We start from the raw sequence: 20,850 nt of genomic DNA, 5'->3' as shown, positions 1-20,850 counted from the left end.
CTTTACTAGAAAAATTAGGGAAGAAACCCCCAGTTTATAGAATAGGACACACATTCTGCAGAACTTCGAGGCTGCATATCTCCCGAGCCATAAGTCCCAATTCTAGAAACATGTTTAACCCAGATTCTAGAAACATGTTCTAGAGAAGTCTTTCTGGAGTTGCATACAGAATTGTCTAAAATGTGTGAGTAATTTTGTTATATAAAGAAAATTCTAGAGAATTATTTATAGTCCTTAGATTAAATATGTGCTAGCAAAATCTAACTTATTGGTTTAAGAATGATATTTTAGAGTTTGTATCAAGCCAAAAACAAGAAATGATCAACGTATAAGTAGTCTTTTCCTCAAAAAATTTCTAGTCTCACCCATTCTCAAATATTTTCTTCACTAGTAAAATTTGATTCCAACAAAAATGACTAATTAATCCCAATTGTTGAATCTATTTATAACATAATTTCTGTGAAGCAAAGGCATGTGCTGGCACATAAGTTTAATAACTTTTGACATATCAGCAAAATTGGCAACGTGTCATGTCACTCCTAATTCTTACTCCACTCTTCAATTTCTTAATCTTTCCCTCATCACTGTTACAGTGTTTACATCTCGCAAATCACAAACAAAGAATTCCGCATTCCAAAATTTGGTTATGGACGACAAGTTCAACATGCCGAATGCAGAGCCCATGACCAATTTCAACAAAGAGTTCCCTGACGCATGCAAGAGCCAGACCACAGCAAAATTGTAAACCTCGAATTGCAAATTTAGACATAACTTAGATGTCATTTTATCCTCTCCTCATTGTTCTAAATCACAATTCTCATCAGAAACCACAGGTAGTATTCCTTCTTTCTCTTATTTCACTCACACGTCTCTTATTTTTCCAATTCTCCTATAATTTGGAGACCAGTTAGTAGAAAGAGGTCCTTTAGCCACAATTATCTTCATTCTCCGCACATGTTTGTTGGGTTATGAGAGGTTGTCTTGTAAATTTCGTTATCCCCTCCCCTAAATGCTTTAAACAGTAATTCTGATCACATGCAGAGATTATCATCCAAAGATGCAGGAGGTATTTAATTGCTACACAAAAACATGGTCAAGTCTGAAAAGGATTACGAAGATTATATGGAATGGGCGAAACAAAACAAGTGCAAGGAGTGTGTAGTGGGTTTGTCTTGTATGCGTGGGGATATATATTCACAGAAAGGAGAGATAAAGATTTTTTTTTCTGATCAAGATCTATATGCTTATGTATTGAACTTTATTGCTATAAACTATATTTATGCATGTACCTCTTTGCAAGGGCGTTCATGTCATCGCAAAATCAGAGTGTTCAACCACAGAATTTTTCCCAACGCAGACAATAGCCATAACAAGCAACAGCACAATGATCACATTAGAACTGGTGATGGAATTCTAGAATCCAGTTCTGAGATTCGACAGAACCCATGGATTTGTGGCATGGAAAAATTCCACCGCGTACCTGTGTTTGTTATCAAGCTTCCCTCTTGCTGCATCTTTACCCATTCATTGAGTTCAATACCATGGCGCAAATGATCAAGGCAGCACGAATGATTCCTGACCTAGAATCCTTTGGTCCTGCACCAAGGAGCCATTAAATGACTACTTGGATAATGAAATTCAGGATGATGAACCAAAACAAAAACCATCTTTGGAAGAGATTTTTGCCTTAGAAGTACACTGCCTTTACATTTATTTAATTAAGTATCTGATTTCTCTTCTTGAAGTTCCATTTTCGGCTGTGGAATTAAAATACATGTTGTGCAGTGTGTACTACCAGTCTAGCAATTGATTTCTAAGCTTACCTATTCCTCCCTTCTGAAAGATGGTGCAATTGGAAATTGTTTTAGTGTCAGGCTTTTTTCCTTTTAGGCCATTTCCCAAATACATTGCATTCATTAATATAAGAGAAAACCTACAGTATTTTATCTACTATCTAAAATAAAAAATATATACACTGTAAGAAGTTTTTACATTATCATTTAGTCATAAACTACTATCTAGACAGAAGAGCATCATTTTTTGGCTTGTGTGTCACAGGGTGAATTCCCATTTTAGTTAAGCTTTTCTTAAGTCATGTGTTCAGTTTTTGATGTCATTGTTCGTTCTCTTAGACAAGTGTGTGGCACTGTGGCTATTTCCAACCACCTGAGTACAAAGACAACACAAGGATAATATGACACACCACCAAAGCTAATGTTAAATTAAACCCTACAGTAATCATCAACTACTGAAACAAATAATCTTTTTTGTTTTTAATTAATAATTTAATGTTAATATGTTATAAAAAAATGTGACTTAATTTTGTTGGGAAATGCCAACATTATTTCTCTCTCAGTAGACTCAAAATAGGCACTTAGCGAAAACAGTAAAACAAGAATAGAGAATAGAAAAATGACAGAATTTTTAACGTGGAAAACCCTTCAATGTGAAAGGTAAAAATCATGGGACCAAGCTAGTAAATGTTTTCACTATTTAAAAGTAGGATTACAATGACTCTCTCAATACAAGAGAATACCTTTAAACCTCATCCAACATGGATGGTTTACAATTCCTCTCAACTCTCACCAAGTGGGGTAGAAACTAGAACTCTCTTACTTTCAAAGAAGAATACAAGAACTCTTTTTCTCACTCTCACTCTTGCTTTACTTCTCTTTGGATGAGATGAGATGGGATGCTCCAACTCTTCAAAAGTCTCCCTATTTATAGGAGAAGGATGTGACTTCCTTCAAGAGTGAGTGGTGGATGCCAATAAATGAGTTACATTCACAATAAATGAGTGAATGGAACATGGGATTCTTGGCTAAGTGTATGACACTTTGATTATCACAGTTTACCACATAATCATCTTGATCATGTCCCAACTCATTTAAGAATTTCATTATCCATAACATTTCTTTGAATGCTTCAACTACTGCAATATATTATGCTTTAGTGGTTGATAATGCAACACACTTTTGAAGTTTTGATTGTGAAGACACAGCTCCCCATGCAAAAGTAATAAGATATCTGGATGTAGACTTTCTAGAATCCACATCTCCTGCCATATTTGCGTTTGTATATCCAAGAAGCATTAAATCTCCATTGCCAAAGCACAATCACCTTTTGGCAGTTCCTCTAAGGTACCTTAGTATCCACTTCACAGTGTTCCAATGCTCTTTTCTTGGATTTGATAGGAATTTACTCACAACTCATACAACATAGACAATGGCTGGTCTTGTGCAAATCATTGCATACATAAGGCTACCTACAACAGACGAATAGGGCACCTTGCTCATCTTTTCTTTTTCTTCTTCATTCTTTGGACATTGCATCTTGCTTAATTTGAAATGTCCAGGAAGAGGAACATGCACTGGTTTGGCATTATGCATGTTGAACCTTTCAAGAACCTTTTCAATGTAGTTCTCTTGAGATATCTAGAGCATTCTTTTGGATCGATCTCTAGTGATCTTCATTCCAAGAATTTTTTTTACTGGACTCAGATCTTTCATGGTAAAATATTTTCTTAGTGCCTTCTTAAGGGCATCAATCTTCATTTTATTTTTGCCAACAATCAACATATCATCAACATACAATAAGAGTATGATGGACTCACCATTCTTGTAGTTCTTCACAAACACACAGTGGTTTGCGGAGGTCTTTCTGAAATCATGTTGGGCCATAAAGAGATCAAACTTTTTCTACCATTGTCTTGGAGCTTGTTTTAAACCATAGAGACTTTTCTTCAAGCGACACACTAAGTGTTCTTTTCCTAGTTCTACAAAACCTTCTGGTTGCTCCATATAAATTTCTTCCTCTAAGTCTCCATGTAAGAATGCCGTTTTGACATCAAGTTGCTCAACCTCCAAGTCTTGTTTTATAGCTAGACCAATAATTGCTCTAATGGATGTCATCTTCATCACTGGTAAGAAGATTTCTTCAAAATCTATGCCTTTCCTCTGGTTACATCCTTTCACCACAATGCAAGCTTTGTACCTTGGGTTTGAGTTGTTATCCTCATTCTTGAGTTTGAACACCCAATTGTTTCTTAATGCTTTCTTTCCTTCTGGTAACTCTACTAGGTCATATGTTTGATTTTCAACTAGGGACTACATTTCTTCTTTCATGACTTGCATCCATTTCTCCATATCATCTATCTCAATGGCTTCTTGGAAACTTTGAGGTTCCCCATCATCAGTGAGATTGACATATTCATCAGAGAAATGCCTCTTTGATGGTTGTCTGACTCTAGTTGATCGCCTCACTTGGGATTCATCTTTCGTCTGGATAGTCTCCATTGTTGATTCTTCCATCATCTGAGTTAGATGCTCTATTCGAGTTTGCTCCATCTGGTCAGGTTGTTCTATCTGAGGAGCTTGCTCTGTTTGATTGGTTTCTATCATCTGAGTGGATTCTGCCTCTTTTATAAGAGTCTCTCCCTTTGAGTTTCTCACTATGGGCTTTGACTTCTCAGATTGTTAGATATCATGCATTGTCTGATCTTTAAAGAACACCACATCTTTACTTCGAACAATCTTCTTGTTTATAGGATCCCATAGTCTGAATCCAAGTTCATCTCTCGGTGAACCAAGGTATATGCACTCCTTCGCCTTAGCATCAAGCTTTGCTCTTTCATCTTTCAGAATATGGACAAAAGCCATGCATCTGAAGACTCTCAAGTGACCATAGGAGGTTGTTTTTCCAGACCAAAGTTCTTCTGGTATCTCTCCATTTAAAGGTCTTGAAGGAGACAAATTGATCAAATCAACTACAGTCTTCATTACTTCACCCCAGAATGTCTTAGGGAGTTTTGAATGTGAAATCATACATATGACTTTCTCTGCAATTTTTCTATTCATCCTTTCAGCTAATCCATTGAACTGAGGAGTTTTGGGAGGTACCTTTTCATGTTGTATCCCATGAGCCTTGCAGTATGCCTCGAATGGACCTTTATATTCTCCACCATTGTCTGATCTCAAACATTTCAGCTTTCTTCCAGTCTCTCGTTCTACTGAGGCATGAAACTCCTTGAAAGTTTGAAGAACTCGATCTTTGGTCTTCAACGAATACACCTACACCTTTCTTGAGTGATCATCAATGAAGGTAACAAAGTATTGGGCACCACCAAGGGACTTTTCAAACGTTGAGCAAACATCTGAGTGGACAAGATCCAGGATGTGTTTTCTCCTTCTTGCCTCATCTGATCTTTGGAAAGACCCTCTATGTTGTTTACTTGCAAGACAGTCTTTGTAGGACTCAAGTGGCTGACCCTTTATGTTTGGAAAGTGATCCTTTGTTAGAAACTCCAAACCTTTCTCACTCATGTGACCCAATCTCTTGTGCCACAATTCTTTGGTTGCATCTTAAGCAGCATTCATCTCCCTTTCACATATCTTTCCTTGCATGTACAAAGAGCCTTCCTTCTTACCTCAAGCAATGACCATGCTTCCTCTACTAAGCTTTCATCTGCCAACACCAAACTGGTTTGCCATCCAGCTTCATCTAGCTTTCTTGTTGAGATAAGGTTTAAACGCATCTCAAGCACATGTCTTACTTCCTTCAGCACAAGCTTGCTTCCATGTCTAGTCATCAAAGTCACCTCCCTTATGCCAACAGTCTTGCTTGTGACATGGCTGCCCATCTTCGCCATAACAAACTCCCCTTTTTGATATGACGAGAAAAATACTTCATGAGGAGTAACATGGAAAGATGCTCTAGAGTTGATTATCCATATACAATCATCAGATGCAATATTTAAATAATTTTCATTAACGATAAGAAAAACATTCTTATCGTCTGATGCCACAGTAGTAGTGGTTCCACCTTCATTCTTCTTCTTTGGGTCAATTTGATTAGCATGGACAGTTCCAACCTTCTGATCTCTCTTCAAGAATTTGCACTCAGACTTATGGCCTGACTTTCCGCAGTAGTAGCAACTCAAGCCTTTGGGGCGAGACTTGGATATTCCTCATGATTTCCCATGGCCTCCTTTACCACGGTGCTCGCTCCTCCCTCTATTTTCAACAACATTTTCTTCGAAGTAACTACTCAAGCCTTTCTCCTTTCGTCTAGACTCTTCATTTAGCAAACTATCTATGACATTATCCATGCTAAGCTTTCCATCTGGTGTAGAGTTGTTGAGAGTGACAACCAATGTGTCGTAACTCTCAGGCAGAGAATTGAGGAGTAGAAGAGTTTGTAGTTCATCATCTATATTCATATCTATCTTCTTTAATTGATTAACAATACATTTGAAGGTTTTTAGATGTTCAATCATGTTCTAACCACCCATGTACTCCAGCTTGACCAAGCGTCTCACAAGATGAGCTTTATTCCTTGGCGTCTTCTTTTGAATCAAAGATTCAAGCTTTGTCCATAACTCATACACATTGGTATAAGTTGATACATGCTCAAGCAAGCTTCTGTCAATATACTTATGAATCATAGCTACAACCTTCCTGTTATTAGATTGGAAAGTCTACCAATTTTATCATAACTAGTAAAGATTAAAATAGAAGACCGAGTGTCGAGTCCACAAGGACTTTGTTTGTACTTGCGTTGATAAATACCCAATTTGTAAGCAATAGAAGAAGTAGAAGAGGAAATGAATTGTAAGTGTGAAATTTGAGGGTAAAAGGAAAAAGAAAAAGATAACAAGAAAATTAAACAATAGCTTGAATGCAAAAGATGAGTTCAAAACGTGATAATGTTGGGGCCTAGCATGCCTAACTATCCTTGATGCAATATTAATGTTTTTCTCTATTAACTGCTATCTCAATTTCCACCCACATATACTAATATGCTTAACCCTGATTCCTCACGACGAAGAGCCTAATTTATATATTCTTTCTCCCAAATCCCTTTGCAAAGATGGAATCATAAACAACATTAAGTATAAAAATGTATGTAGAGGCACAACAAAGTCACTCTATCCCTAGCAATGCAATGTTGAGATGTCCTTTCCCAATTCTTTAGACATTACCATTTCTCAATGAATAACCCCTAAAAATAGATGCATGGATGACCAAACCACACAATAACAATGAAAAGCAAAAAAGAACAATAAAAATTGAAATTGCATTAATAGATAAGAAGAGCAGTTACATTACAAGGGGCTTTGGCTGCTAGGCTCCATCTGAGGGGGTTTAGCCTCTTATAGCCATAAGAGATTTTACACTTCAGAGGCTAATAAAAGAAGGGGATGGACGACTAATAGCAAGAAAATGGGGAATGACCATGCTTTGGATAGATCTCAAACTCGGTGTGTCTTTCCCTTCTGCTTCCTTCTCCTTATATAGGCATTAGGTAGCTTAATTTTCATGTTGACTTCGCACTTAGTGCGAAAGCCCACGCTATGCGCGCCTTTGGGCTTCATTGTGAGATTTTTTGCGCGCTAAGTGCGAGCACGCGCTAAGCCTGGGTGGCGCGCTAAATGAGCTGTCCACTTCTTCAATTTTTCTTCAAGGCTTTTTCTTCCCATTTTTGCATCAATTTTTCCTTCAAAACACTTGAATCCTTCTTCTCTTGACTTCTGCTGATAAAAAATAGCAAAGATATTAATTTCTTCATTATTTCATTGAAAATAATAATAAAGTAAAGAAATTACACTCATTTATTAGCCAAAATTGACTATCAAATTAGCTTATATTTCGCAGTTATCACTTTCGACCAAGGAGCTCCCATTCGTTGTCTTTCTTCTCCTCCAACTTATTCTCATGAGTGATTGGCTCGTGCAAATCCTTGCAGTACAAATGGTCTTCCATCATCGGCTTCCAATAAGAATAATTTTATGCGGTTAGCTTGAACATATCTCCATCATGAGTGACAACTCCTTCCATCTTGAATCACATAGGATAATAGCTCCCCACAAACCAGGTGAGCTCTGATACCACTGTTGGGAAACACCAACACTATTTTCCTCTCCGTAGACTCAAAATAGGTACTTAGTGGAAACGGAAAAACAAGAATAGAGAGTAGAAAAATGACACCACAAATTTTTAACGTGGAAAACCCTTTCAACATGAAAGGTAAAAACCATGGGGCCAAGCCACTAAATATCTCTACTATTTAAAAGTAGGATAACAATGTCTCTCTCAATACAAGAGAATACTTCTTAACCTCACCCAACAAGGATGGTTTACAATTCCTCACAACTCTCACCAAGTCTGGTGGAAACTAGAGCTCTCCTTCTCTCAAAGAAGAATACAAGAACTTTTTTTCTCACTCTCACTTTTGCTTTGCTTCTCTTTGGATGAGATGAGATGGGATGCTTCAACTCTTCACAAGTCTCCCTATTTTTAGGAGAAGGATGTGACTTCCTTCAAAAGTGAGTGGTGAATGCCAATAAATGAGTTACATTCATAAAGCTCATTGTAACTCTAATATTCAATTTCCTAAGTGAAGTGTGTAAGTCTCAAGATCAAAGGAACCAATTTCAAGCCCTTGGAAAGTGCTCCACAACTTCCTATGCATGCCTTGGAATGCATTATTCAATTTCCCATGTATTTGAATTTGTATGTTTACTTGAATGTGAACCAACTTTAATTATGGAGGAATTTCCAACAAATTTATGAGAGTGAGAAGTTTGTGTACGCATGCCATGTTGAGAGCATTACATAATCACGTGCTATATGGCATTGCATTTTTTATTTTGATTGTGGCAGAAGATATATTATATCACTCGCACACGTGTGTGCATCTTTTTGCAATTAAGATTCACTTCAAATAAACCAATATGTCAAGAATAAAATTTAAGGAAATGGCACCGGGCATGGGGCATAGTTTCTGAAATTTTTTTTGTTGGGGAAGGGTTGGAATAGTTAGGTCATGGGTGAAGAAATTGAGAGGTCACTGCAAGACATTCTGCTGCACACAAGACCACAAGAACATAAAAATAAATTATAGCTCCCACATAGAAAATGAATGAATCTTAGTTAATGTAGAATGAGTATGAGATTAAAATATCAAGCTGAGGTGTGAAATGCAGTAAGAAAATTATCATTACTTTCTTTCCTTCTCTAATAAAATTCCAAAAATTGGAAATTTTAAATTTGTGGAAAGAAAAAAAATATCATGTTCACATTTTAAAAATAATAAAACCAAAGGGTCTTGAGTTATGAGATTATCAGGAACCTTGCTCTAAAGGAAAAACTAAGATATAAAATAATTAAGCAAATGATTAATTACAGGCAAAAGAATTGATTTCAAAGTGAAATATAAAGGCACGCCAGCTCCCATGACAATGTTCATCAATATAATTTAAGAACTTTTGATATTTTCCTTGGGAGTGGAAACTAACACCAAAAACTGTGGTAGCTGCTCTTATTTATATAGCACAATGAAGACAAGAAAACTATGTGGAGAGGGAGAGGGATAGAGAAAAGAGAACGAAAGAGAGACACACATGAACTTAATTATAAATGAAGAGATGGGCAGGGAAGAAGGGTCGGGGGCATAAATGAGTTAATAAACAACACTAACAGTTTGTTAGGATGAGAGATTTTGGAAATTTAGAGAATTTTAAATTTTAAAAATTTTAATTGCTTTAATTAAAATTCTTTCATTGTTAAAATTTCTTGTTTGGATAACAAGATGACTTGGTAGATAGTTAGATGAACTTATCCCAAATGGAGGAACAACCATCATGAACGTCATCACTTTCTTACAACCCTCACTCTCTCCCTTCCAACGCGCCACCACCACAACCTCCTCGGAACCTGCTATCACAAGCTTCTCTCCCATTCCACGCACCTCCCTAACTCCACCTGCCTCAGTCGCTTGGTCTTTTAGCTCTCTTACCAGAACACACTCTCTTCTTTCACGTGCGCCCAGTCCATCGTCACGCGCCTCTGCAATGAACGCTAGCTTCACCGCCTCAACACCAACTGCCTCGGCCTCCTCGTTGTCTCTGTCACCAAGGTCAACCACACACTCTACGTTGCCTCCTTCCTCCGCTTCATGCTCCGCTCCAGTAACTCCCCCACGTCAAGGCCTGGATTGTCATTGTCGACCACCTCACCTCCTCCCCTGATCGCGGACATGGCTCCGCAGAGGCCTTCTGTGAAAGTTGCTGGGAATTTTAGAATTCCTTCATTTTTGAAAGAATTTAAAATTCTAAGTTTATAGTTAAAAACAAATTTCATTTTAAAATGCCAAAATTTTAAATTTCTTCTAAATGAGCATCAAAACAGATTATTTAGGTAAGAGGAATTTTAAATCCTCTGGATAATTACTTTATTCATTTTAATTTCCTCATCCAAACACACTCTAAGTTAACAGTATCATCAATGAATGTGGAGTGTGGACTATATCATTACAAGAGTACCCTTAGGCCTTAACTACCAATTGAATTGTCTATGGTATAGTCCACCTTTTTTAATTGCCTTAGTAGATATATATTATATATTATGCAATAATACATTGATCATTGATGAAAAGATCTGTTAGATGTTTTGCGGAGGAAGTATATAAATATATTCTTGTTTTTGGCCATTGAACTTTAATTTCTCTCGTGTTGCAATGCTAGATGTACTCCATTTTTGTTTTTGTAAAGTTACTAAAGCAACTTCATAGCACTCCATTTTTGATTTTGTGGAGTGGAAAAAATGTCCATGTGGTCTCACAATGCTGCTGAATGAGAATTAGCATTCTTCCCATGCATCCACGGAAGAATGTAACAACAGGGTCTTTTCAGTCCAGTAGTCATGCCAATATCAAGTTATAGATTATCACTATTTTTCTTAAGAATCTTAAGGCATTGTTTTTTTTCCTTTGTTTAAATCATATACAAGACTCAAACTCAATACCTCTGTTAAGTTGAAACAATTCTACACCAATTGATTCACATGTTTGTTGGTGTTAAGACAGTGTTTGGTATAATACTTTTAGTTTTTCTTCTTTTAAAAGATAGGAGTCATTAGTTTTTATACAAACTTTGTTTTTTTAATTTATTTACTAAAAGAAGTTACTTCTATATTTTAAGAGCTTTTTAATTTGTGTTTAAAAGTTCAAATAAAATTAGGACAAACACCATCTGAATCACACTTTTAATAATACTTTTCTATTTAAATGTTTTTGGTCTTTAAAAACGAAAATTTTTAATTATTCCTTATTCAAATTTTATTCATATTTAATTCTTAAAATTATAATAAAAAAAGTAGGAGTGGAAAGATGAAAAATGCTGTTAAAAAATCATGGGCCCAAAATATAGGCTTCCATTGAAGGGAATTACTTAATGCACCCACTTTTTGCTTAGTGCATCCCATAAGCTAAAATAATGAACTTGTATGGACTATTATACCCTTGGTAGTGTTTTACTCCACCCCGGTCCACTGCCACAAGAGATGACATTGTGGTGATGTAGCCGGCGATGGGAGAGAAGGCAGTGAGGGAGATGCACGAAAGCGAAGGAGTCAAAGAGAGTAACCATCACGGAATTGAAGCAGAGATCAAGTTCAAGAAATCGTAATTCTGGACTGAGTAATCTGGAATACTCAACCAAAAATACATTTATATGTATTAACAATGTCCACGTATGTACGACATCAATCGGGGAGTTATAAAAATGCATATGCTAAGCATGAAAGAAAACATAGGACCGAGGTGCAATACTGGAGACATGATTTGAATAAATCTGCTGGTTTATCCGGAATTGAGTCGTCAAAATTTCGGTGAGCTCTTTTCCTTGAAAAACTCTCAAACAAAAAAAAAAAATCAAATCAAACAATTTTTTTAAATTTAATGTTTTGGAAAACTAAAAAACTCTTTGAAAAGAGAAACAAACAGACTGTTAGTATTTGTTGCTAGATCCAGTAAAAAAAAATGTCGTTAGAGATTTTGTTCATATCATTGTTTCTATTAAGCTCATTCAATCAAGAATTTCCATGCTCAAACTAATATTTTAGACCGGCAGGGGATCTGTAAAATATAGAAAGATCACATTCTCTGATATTTGAAATGTGAAGCTTCATATCATGCAGATATCATCCGTTTGCACATTCGATATAGCATTCTCTGATATTTTTAACTGTGGAATTTGGATTAGCAAATGACTTGAATAATAATGGAAAAGAGTTATAGAGGTATTCTAGTACTTAACTTGCATGTGGGTATGAAAGAAGAATAGTAGTGTCTTTGACCAAAGTTTAGTATGAAAAGGTCTCATGCAAGACCTTTATAACCATTATGTACCAGCAAACGCGTGTTTTGTTTAATTTCGGGGAAAATTAAGGCAACCTATAACAGTCTAGATTTTATAAGGTTTCAAACATGTATAGTAGACAATTTAGTTGGAGATATGCTTTAGTAGCAGAAACCCACTTGTCTCTGTTTTATTGAACAGAAGCTAAAAGAAGAAATTGTAAGAAAGTGTCAAGTTTGATGGAAATCATAGGTGTCTTTGAATGGTCTTATGCATAATGTCATCTGTGATGAACGATCGAATTCGCAAAACGAAGCATTTTCCAATCAATAAATGTAAACAAGGTCAAACTTAATACCGGTACGTAATTGTGAACCATATTATGTTCCACTATAATAATGATCGTGAGTCCGAGAAATCTCCACGAACTTTCGAAGTACAATGACAAAAAGAGGGGGAGACATAAGATTGAGATGGAATACAATTTCTTTTCAACTAGATTGCGACCCGCGTAATGCGCGGTTACATAAATAAAATAAATTAATAAAAGAAGGTTTGATTCTATGTTCTAATATACATTATAATTTCATATTTATTTCTTTTAAAAATATTAAATAATATTATTTAATTTAAATCAGTATTATTCTATTACGTGATAGATGTTATTTTATTATTCTTTCTATTATAGCTATATTCAATTATTATACTATTAAATACAAATTATCCCTTACTTTTTTTAAAGTTTTGGAATTTTCTAAATTTTTTTCATAACACTTAAAGAGACGATTATTTTTTAATGGTTCAACCCAATAAATAACAAACATAATCCAATCCAATTAAAGTTGAATTGAATTGCAAAAAAAATAAAAATCCAACCCATCTCAATTAATCCAATTAATCTTAATTGGATTGGATTGAAAAGCACATAAAACTCACTACTAGAAAATAAAGATTTAACATTGTTATCTTAACATCGGTTTTTGATAAAATCGATGTTAACAAAAAAAGTGGTGGTACAATTGTATATAGCGTGACTTCGTTAACATCGATTTTCTGAAAAATCAATGTTAACATGACTGAATTAACATCGGTTTGTTGAAAAATCAATGTTAACGAAGTAATGATAACATCAATTTTTTGAAAAACCGATGTTAATAAATATAAGTTAACATCACTTAGTTAACATCAGTTTTTAGTAATATATGAATTGTCTCTATGAGCTCTATTTTCACTCGTGTGCACTCTTCCTCGCATTCTTGTTTGTTTGCCTCCTCGACAAATTGCCTCCTCGCCTCTCTGTCGCATTTGCTCCTTAAGTAGGTAAGTCCGTGAGCAAGTAACTCCTCGCACCTCCTCTTTGTAACATCCCATTTTTTCATAAAATTTTTTTTAGAGAATAATGATGTTTTATAATTAAATAAATAAAGAAAAATAGTTATAATAAAATAATGGTTTAAGAGAAAATAAAAAAAATATTTTATTTATTCATTTGATAGAGAATAAAATTGAGTTTTTTCATAAAATAATAAAAATAAATAAATAAAGTAAATAATAAGTTGGGTATAAGTAGAGACGTCTGTTCTCGGACTGACAATGTCTCCTCTTCCCTCCATTTTCGTTTTTCTCTCTTCTCCTTCCAACGCTCTCTCTTTTTCCCACAGACCACCAAACCTGTCTCAGAAAAATGATGATCTCGGATTTATTCACCGTTGGATCGTCATGAAATTTAAGCATCAGGTTTGTAACTCAATTCTGAGCATTCTCACTGATGGGAATTATGAAAAGATGTCGGAGTTGAGAGAGATATTGTTCTCATCATGACTTTTTCTTTTCCCATAGAAACCCAGAGCTGTCTCGGTAAAATTATGATCTCGATTTCTTTAACCGTTGGATTTTCATGAAGTTTTGATATGTTGTTCGAGATTCAATTCTACACACCTTCACCGTTGAGATTTCGGAGATAATATTCATGGAGAGAGATAACGGAATCGCACGAAGACAGTACAAATGGAGATTTCAATCCCTTCTCCTTCTCTCTAATGTTTGGGAACCCAATCAGAACAATCAGAGAAAAATTGAGGAATCTCAGTAAATTGCTATAGATGCTGCTATCGCTGTATGAAGACACGTGAGCCCGCTTAGAGGTAAGGGATGAGTTATTTACAATTGAGGGGTAGTGATAACATGTGTAGGGATCCTTAGAGGATTAAATTGAGATTTTATTTTGGGATGTTTATTAAATTGCAAATTTTCCTTTATGATTATAAATAAAATATTAATGTTCCAATGAGAATTGCTTGATAAATTGTGCTCTTGATATTTGTATATTTTGACCTATGATTTTGATATAATTATGTGATATTATTTGATGGGTTTTACTCCCCAGGTTGTGATAGTCTTTTGTATAAATTGTTATATTGAGGATATGAAATGATGATTCAAATTGTGAGTATGTGATGAATTGAACATGTGATGAATGATGGAATACATGTATATTGAGATGTGTATTGTGTTGTGAGCTATGAACTGTGCAATCACACAATTGCAAGACCCTTTAAGGGTGACGAGTATTGTGATGAGATCCATTGTGGAAATCCGACGAGATAAAATGATTTTGAAAAATAATTCAGTAGTTGTGTGTATTGCATAGTTCATAGGTAAAGTGTATATGATTCATGAGGTTTGATAACGTGTTAAATTGAGATTATACCATTGTGATTGAGATCGAGTGTAAGTGATAAATTGAGTATGCATATGATTGAGATATATATGTGCATTGAGATGTATGCATTGAGTTATGAACTATGAATTGTACAATCACACGACCATAAGACCCTTTAAGGGCGACGAGTTAATGCTAAGTCCCTTTAAGGACGACGAGTTAATGTTAAGTCCCTTTAAGGGCGACGAGTTAATGCTAAGACCCTTTAAGGGCGACGAGATAAACTATTTTGAGAACAATTGAGGAGTCGTGTGTTTTGTACAGTTCATAGATAGACTCTGTGTGCTAAAATATTTTTTGGGTTGGACCTGAATCAGGAGGCAGAGGCCCTAACGAACTTTTCAGAGTGTAAGCCTTGGTGGTCACCCGGTTTGAGTGCTCCTTTAAACCTATGTTGATCCCATATGATTGAAGCATTTTTGTAAAATACTGTGACCCTGATTGGTCTCCCTATGATCTTACCTAGTGAGAGTGACCTGACTTGCTAGTGTATGGTTTGTCTTGCCATGTACTCCTAGGCGCCCGATGAGGTTTTTCACTGACATGATATCACATTGTATATAGGATTGAGTCTTAGTGTATATGTTACATAACACTTGTGTATTGATCGGTATTGATTGACTTGGTGATATTGTGTGTTGATCCTTGAGTACGTGGATGTTGTGAAAATAAATGAGACGTGTTGTGTTATGATGTGATGTTGGGTGACAAAGTGGTGAAATGATTTGAGCTATGTTTAAATAAGTTTTATTTTGTTATATAATATGTATACCTATATGTTGTCTTATTTTTCTCTATTAGTTAGGAATGTGATAATTCACTCCCTGTGTGTTGTTTGTGTTTGGATCCTGTGATGATCTTGAACTTTGTGTTCGGGGGAGCAGATAACTAGGTGAATTGTTTTAAGGAACCTTGTGCTAAAGGACGTCGGGACACAATGCTCTGATAGAATTTTGACATTAGGGTATAAGTTGCTATATTAATTATATGAGGTCTTGGACAACCTTGTTTTGAGCCGAAATGATTTATTAATTATATGAACAAGTTTTATTATAGTGTTAGAAAAGTGAATGCGAGTCTTTTACCCTTTTGAAAGACTTGTATTTAAATGTATTTTAAAAAATTTTAATTAAATTTGATCTCTTATTTCTTTTATTTATTTATATATATGTCGGGGTAAAGGGTGTCACACTCTTCCTTGCGTTCCAACATTCCGCTGTCACCTCCTTAGTCGTGTTTCATCTTCTCCATACCTCGTGACAAATAAGCCCCATTTGGTTTCGAGAAGACGAAACGTGAGTGAGGTGGTGGCAGCATCACAACGCCTTTGCTTTATGTATAAAAATGTGCTCTTTGAAATTGATAATGGTGGTAAATGCTAGTGTTGTTGTTATTGCGATTCTCTAATAAAGCTTGTGTTTGTAAGCTATATGGTAGTGTTGCTATTTGTTTTTTTATTTGTGCTTGGTTTGCGGTGATTACCAAGGAAGTTAAATTATACATGTGTTTTTAAGTTATGGTAGTGCATCCTGCTGTATATAATTGTGACCTTCTAGGTTATGTATATGGTAGTAGCTTCATGTACACACTACTAGAAAATAGGCTTTGATTGCACAATTTTGTTTCTGGTTTGCATGGTTCTGTGTGTATGTGCTTGTTAATGGGACTTTGTGCTGGTGTGAGAATTTGTCACAACCTTAGGCCCCCAAAATAGGAATATCATATTGGTATTATATTTGTATGTCAAATGTATCATGCATATTAATGTCATGTTTATATTATAAATAGAGTTTAGAAACCATGGATGAACATCAACAAAACTGGAAGGAAATGGCTAACATAATGATGAAGATTAATAAAGAATCAGATGAAATGTTCAACACTAATCATGTTATTGATCAGATTAGAAATTATTTTAAGACTAACCTAAAATAAACATGATTTGATGTATAACAATATTTTTGCTTATATTAATTTGTTTATTAAATGTAGTTTTACGGTGAAGTGAGTAGGTCATGTGCTATAAGATAGAAGGATGAACTAGAGCCTACTTGACATTTACTACACACTTTAGTGGAAACATGCACTTTTGTCATATATAACTAAGATCTGGTGAGCCCAACTCTACTTGCTGAATCGACCAAACTTAGAGAGTTTTGTGGGATCATTGAAATAATCAGGTCACCTTGACTCACTATGAAAAGAGTGTTTTCCTCCTCACCATCTTCAAAAGCAGCTCTGGACCAAAAGCTTTCCATAAATGACACTCCTTGTACCATCAAGTTCCTAACTCAACCACTTTTAAAGTCCTTCTCACTAAGTACAAAGTAACTTGCAGTAGTTTGGTGAGTAATTAAATATTCCTCTTTTACATTTTAGGATGTGTCGAGTATCATGTACTCATTTATGAAAGTTGCAAGATTCACTCACTTGAACTTGGAAGGAATGGAGTGCAGAATAGTTTATAATCATCATAGAAAGATCGCAAAAATTAAAAATGGAGGGAGAACTTTTGCACAAACACACAATTTGCTTTCTAGCCAGATGCAACTTCGAACTTTGTTTTATTTTGACTTTATTTGTAATTAAAGTACATTACTACTCTAATATATTATCAATTTGTAAATTTTTGTTTATAATATGTTATTTTGTTTAGAAATGTTTATAACTACCTTTGGTGCATGATATATTGATATACTTTGTTTATAACTTTTGGTGCATGACTAATTTTATGCGTTTTTATACAACTTTAAATGATAAGTTGTGATATGAATTAATTACTACAGGTTGCTAATTAAAAAAACAAATACGATATTTAAAAATAAATCATAAAACAACATCGGTTATTAAAAAAATGATGTTGTTTTTTGCTACAATAAATTGGTTTTTAAATAACCGATGTTAATATTGATAAATTATTGTTGGTAGATGTTGAAAGTTCTTAATACTCGATATTAAAAGTCTAATCTTCAGTTGTGACTCGATCCAATTCGGCCCACTTATAAGTATGCAAAACCTACTTACTCCTTCATTTTGAATGTGCCCTAGGTTAGATAGATAAGAGCAAAATATGCATTGGTTGTGGAGCTATTTTTGTAAAATTCTATAATAAATTGTAAAAGTATATATTCTCAAGAAATATATATTGAAGATTCAAATTCTATTACTTTAAAATTCAAATTTCTAGGATATTATTCAGATTTATTTGATATTATCTTGTTTTAGAATATAGTACTTTAGATTGATATTATCTATAAATTATGGGTTTTTTTTTTTTTTTACCTCTGTTAAGATATATATATGATGCAAGGTCCATAAATGGATGCTCTTGAGATGAAAAGAACCACCCCAACCACACCCAACTTGACGAGAGGATCATATGAAAAAAGGGTTTGCAAGTTTCACAAAAAAACGTGTAATGAAGAAAGGGTTTGTAAGTTTTCCTTGAAAACATGTAACAAAGATAAAAGAGTTTGCAAGTTTTCCATAAAAACTTATAATAAAGATGAGTAAGGCATTTGAGAAGCTCTCTACACAAAAATAAAAATAAGAAAAACTCCGTTAGTGATATCAGAGCTTACAAAAATAATACATTAGAGTTCATAGTTCTTACCAGGCCTGATGACCAAATAATATAAGAGTATTGAAGATTGATGAAGTTGTCTTCTTGGAGATGTTAAAGTCAAATGACATGTTTCAATGATAGTATTTACGAAACATTTGGGAGAAGCATATCAAAGTTTGCATAGCATAAGCATGTTTTTGAAAAGATGAAGTTTAGAAATTTTAATTGAAACAATTCAAATTTTTAATTTTTAATTTTAAATCTCTAAAATGTTGTTTAAATTTATATTTATCTTATTTTAGGATATAGTTTAGATTGTTATTACCTATAAATTATAAATTTATTTTCTCTTTTAAGATAAGAGGCAAGATCTATAAATAAATTCTTTTCACATGAAAAGAACCACCAAAGACAAGAGAGGAGTCATGTGAAGGGAGGAAAACTTAAAATGACCATGAACACAATATCAACGAAGCTCCTTAACAATATATCTTATTTCATTTACAAATATATCTCAGCACACAAAAAAACCATCAAATACATGACTACGAACAGTAAACTAACAAACTGAACCTTGATTGCGAACACTTACCTTTCCACAAAATTAAAATAAAGTCAATTTTGCCACAATACCAACAACTTGCATTGATGGATCTTTTGCGTCATTGAATAAATTTTAGGTAGAAGCTGATTCAATCTCGAGCTTCGTCACAATAGGAGGAGCAGATTGAAGGCTGGATTCAGTTACCATCACAGAAGAAACTGAACCAGCACTTGTATCAGTGTTGGTCTGTGATGCTGGGAGTGGAACAGTCCCATCAATCATGTGCTGAAATGGGTTTAGAGGTTTTGGAATTTCAATTGAACCCTCCAACATTTTCACCACAACACTCATTATAGGTCTTGATTCTTGCCTATACTGAACACATAATAGAGCAACCTTAACCATTCTTTCAGCAATCTCTCTGTTTTGATCCTCTATCCCACACGCTACAATTAATTCCTTTGCTTCTTCAGCCTCAAATCTTTTCCAAACCCATACAGGAAACCATTCCTGGCTTTCAGCATGGTCTATGTCAAGGTTTCTTCTCCTGCCTAGGATTTCAAATACTAGCATGCCAAAGCTATAAACATCACATTTATGAGTTATAGGAAAATTTGGCATCCAAAGCTCAGGGGCAGCATAACCAGGAGTTCCCCTACCCCTAGTCAGGGTTATATGAGTATTTTTCCTGTTGCAAACTTTGGCTAAACCAAAATCAGCTACTTTAGGATTGAGGTTCCTGTCCAAGAGAATATTTCCTGGTTTGATGTCATAGTGGATTATTCTTTGTTGGCATTCTTCATGCAAGTAAGCAAGGCCTTTGGCTGTCCCAATTGCAATCTCATGAAGCTTTTCAAATTCTATGGTCCTATTTTCATCAAACAGATACTTGTCAAGAGAGCCATTCCCCATGTACTCATAAACCAGAGCTCTCATGTTTCTGCCAAAGCAAAATCCATAGAGCCGAACCAGATTGAAATGGTGAACATTGCCAACTGTCCCCACTTCTGCCATAAACTGCTCCTCAATTATCTTGTCAGAATTCCCATGTAGAACCTTCACAGCTACAATTGTTCCGTCGCTAAAAACTCCCTTATAGACTGCTCCAAAACCTCCTGACCCCAACAAGTAAGTGAAGTTATCAGTTGCAATTCTTAGATGCTGATTTGTAAATCGGATAGGCTTCATCCTTTCCATCTCGTTCAGAAATTTATCCATAGTAAGTGACATAAACTTTGAGTCTGGAGTAAGTATTCCAGCAGGTATTGATTTGCAGTTGGGCTGGAGCCATACCAAAATACAAAATATCACAAATAAGATACCTGCAAAGCCTGCAATATGTTAACAATATTAGGTCAGAACTCAAATCTTGATCACCAAACCAGAACAGAAGATGAAATCAAACTTAGAGATTCATAGGTTAATTAAAATCGTACCCACGATTATGAGAGTTACGGGAGACATTAGGCAAGAGATAAGAATTGAATGTACTTACTCCCAGTTTATTTGCTTTGTGAAGCTGAGCAATATTTAGTATATATTAGTCAGGGAGCATCACAATCGAACAAAACGCGTTTTTGGTGGATTTTGAAGATTTTTAAACACAGAAGTTTCGCACCAAAAGACTAAATTAATTAATAGTATGTTAGTGTTGGAATTGGGTTAAATGCTTTCTCTTGTCACGGGAGACTTCGATAGACGACAGTAAAGTCTTCAGCTTCTGTCTTTTGATTTTAAGTGGAGTCAATTTAATTCCGTAAAAGTTGTCATTTCTCTTTATGTAAATGTACATTTTTGTTCCTGAAGGGGTAAACTAGTAACAATTTAGTCTTTCAAAGAATGAGAAAAAAATTTATTTAGTTCTAGATGTGTGAAAAGTACGA

At 34.9% G+C, this 20,850-nt stretch overlaps 1 protein-coding gene across 1 annotated transcript; it reads right to left on the bottom strand.

Moving 5' to 3' along the window:
• Positions 1 to 18,872: 18,872 nt before the first annotated feature.
• On the bottom strand, positions 18,873 to 20,526 carry LOC114387393 (G-type lectin S-receptor-like serine/threonine-protein kinase At1g34300). Its single transcript, XM_028347575.1, has 2 exons — positions 20,404 to 20,526; positions 18,873 to 20,298 (listed from the first exon to the last, which is right to left on the bottom strand). The coding sequence occupies exons 1-2, from the start codon at positions 20,429 to 20,431 to the stop codon at positions 19,100 to 19,102; spliced, it is 1,227 nt and encodes a 408-aa protein (XP_028203376.1). The 5' UTR covers positions 20,432 to 20,526; the 3' UTR covers positions 18,873 to 19,099.
• Between the last annotated feature and the right edge of the window lie 324 nt (positions 20,527 to 20,850).

The sequence above is a fragment of the Glycine soja genome, chromosome 15 (assembly GCF_004193775.1).
Source record: "Glycine soja cultivar W05 chromosome 15, ASM419377v2, whole genome shotgun sequence".
Classification (NCBI taxonomy): domain Eukaryota; kingdom Viridiplantae; phylum Streptophyta; class Magnoliopsida; order Fabales; family Fabaceae; genus Glycine; species Glycine soja.
Note: the sequence above shows the minus strand (reverse complement) of the source record. Positions and strands in the feature narration are given on the sequence as shown.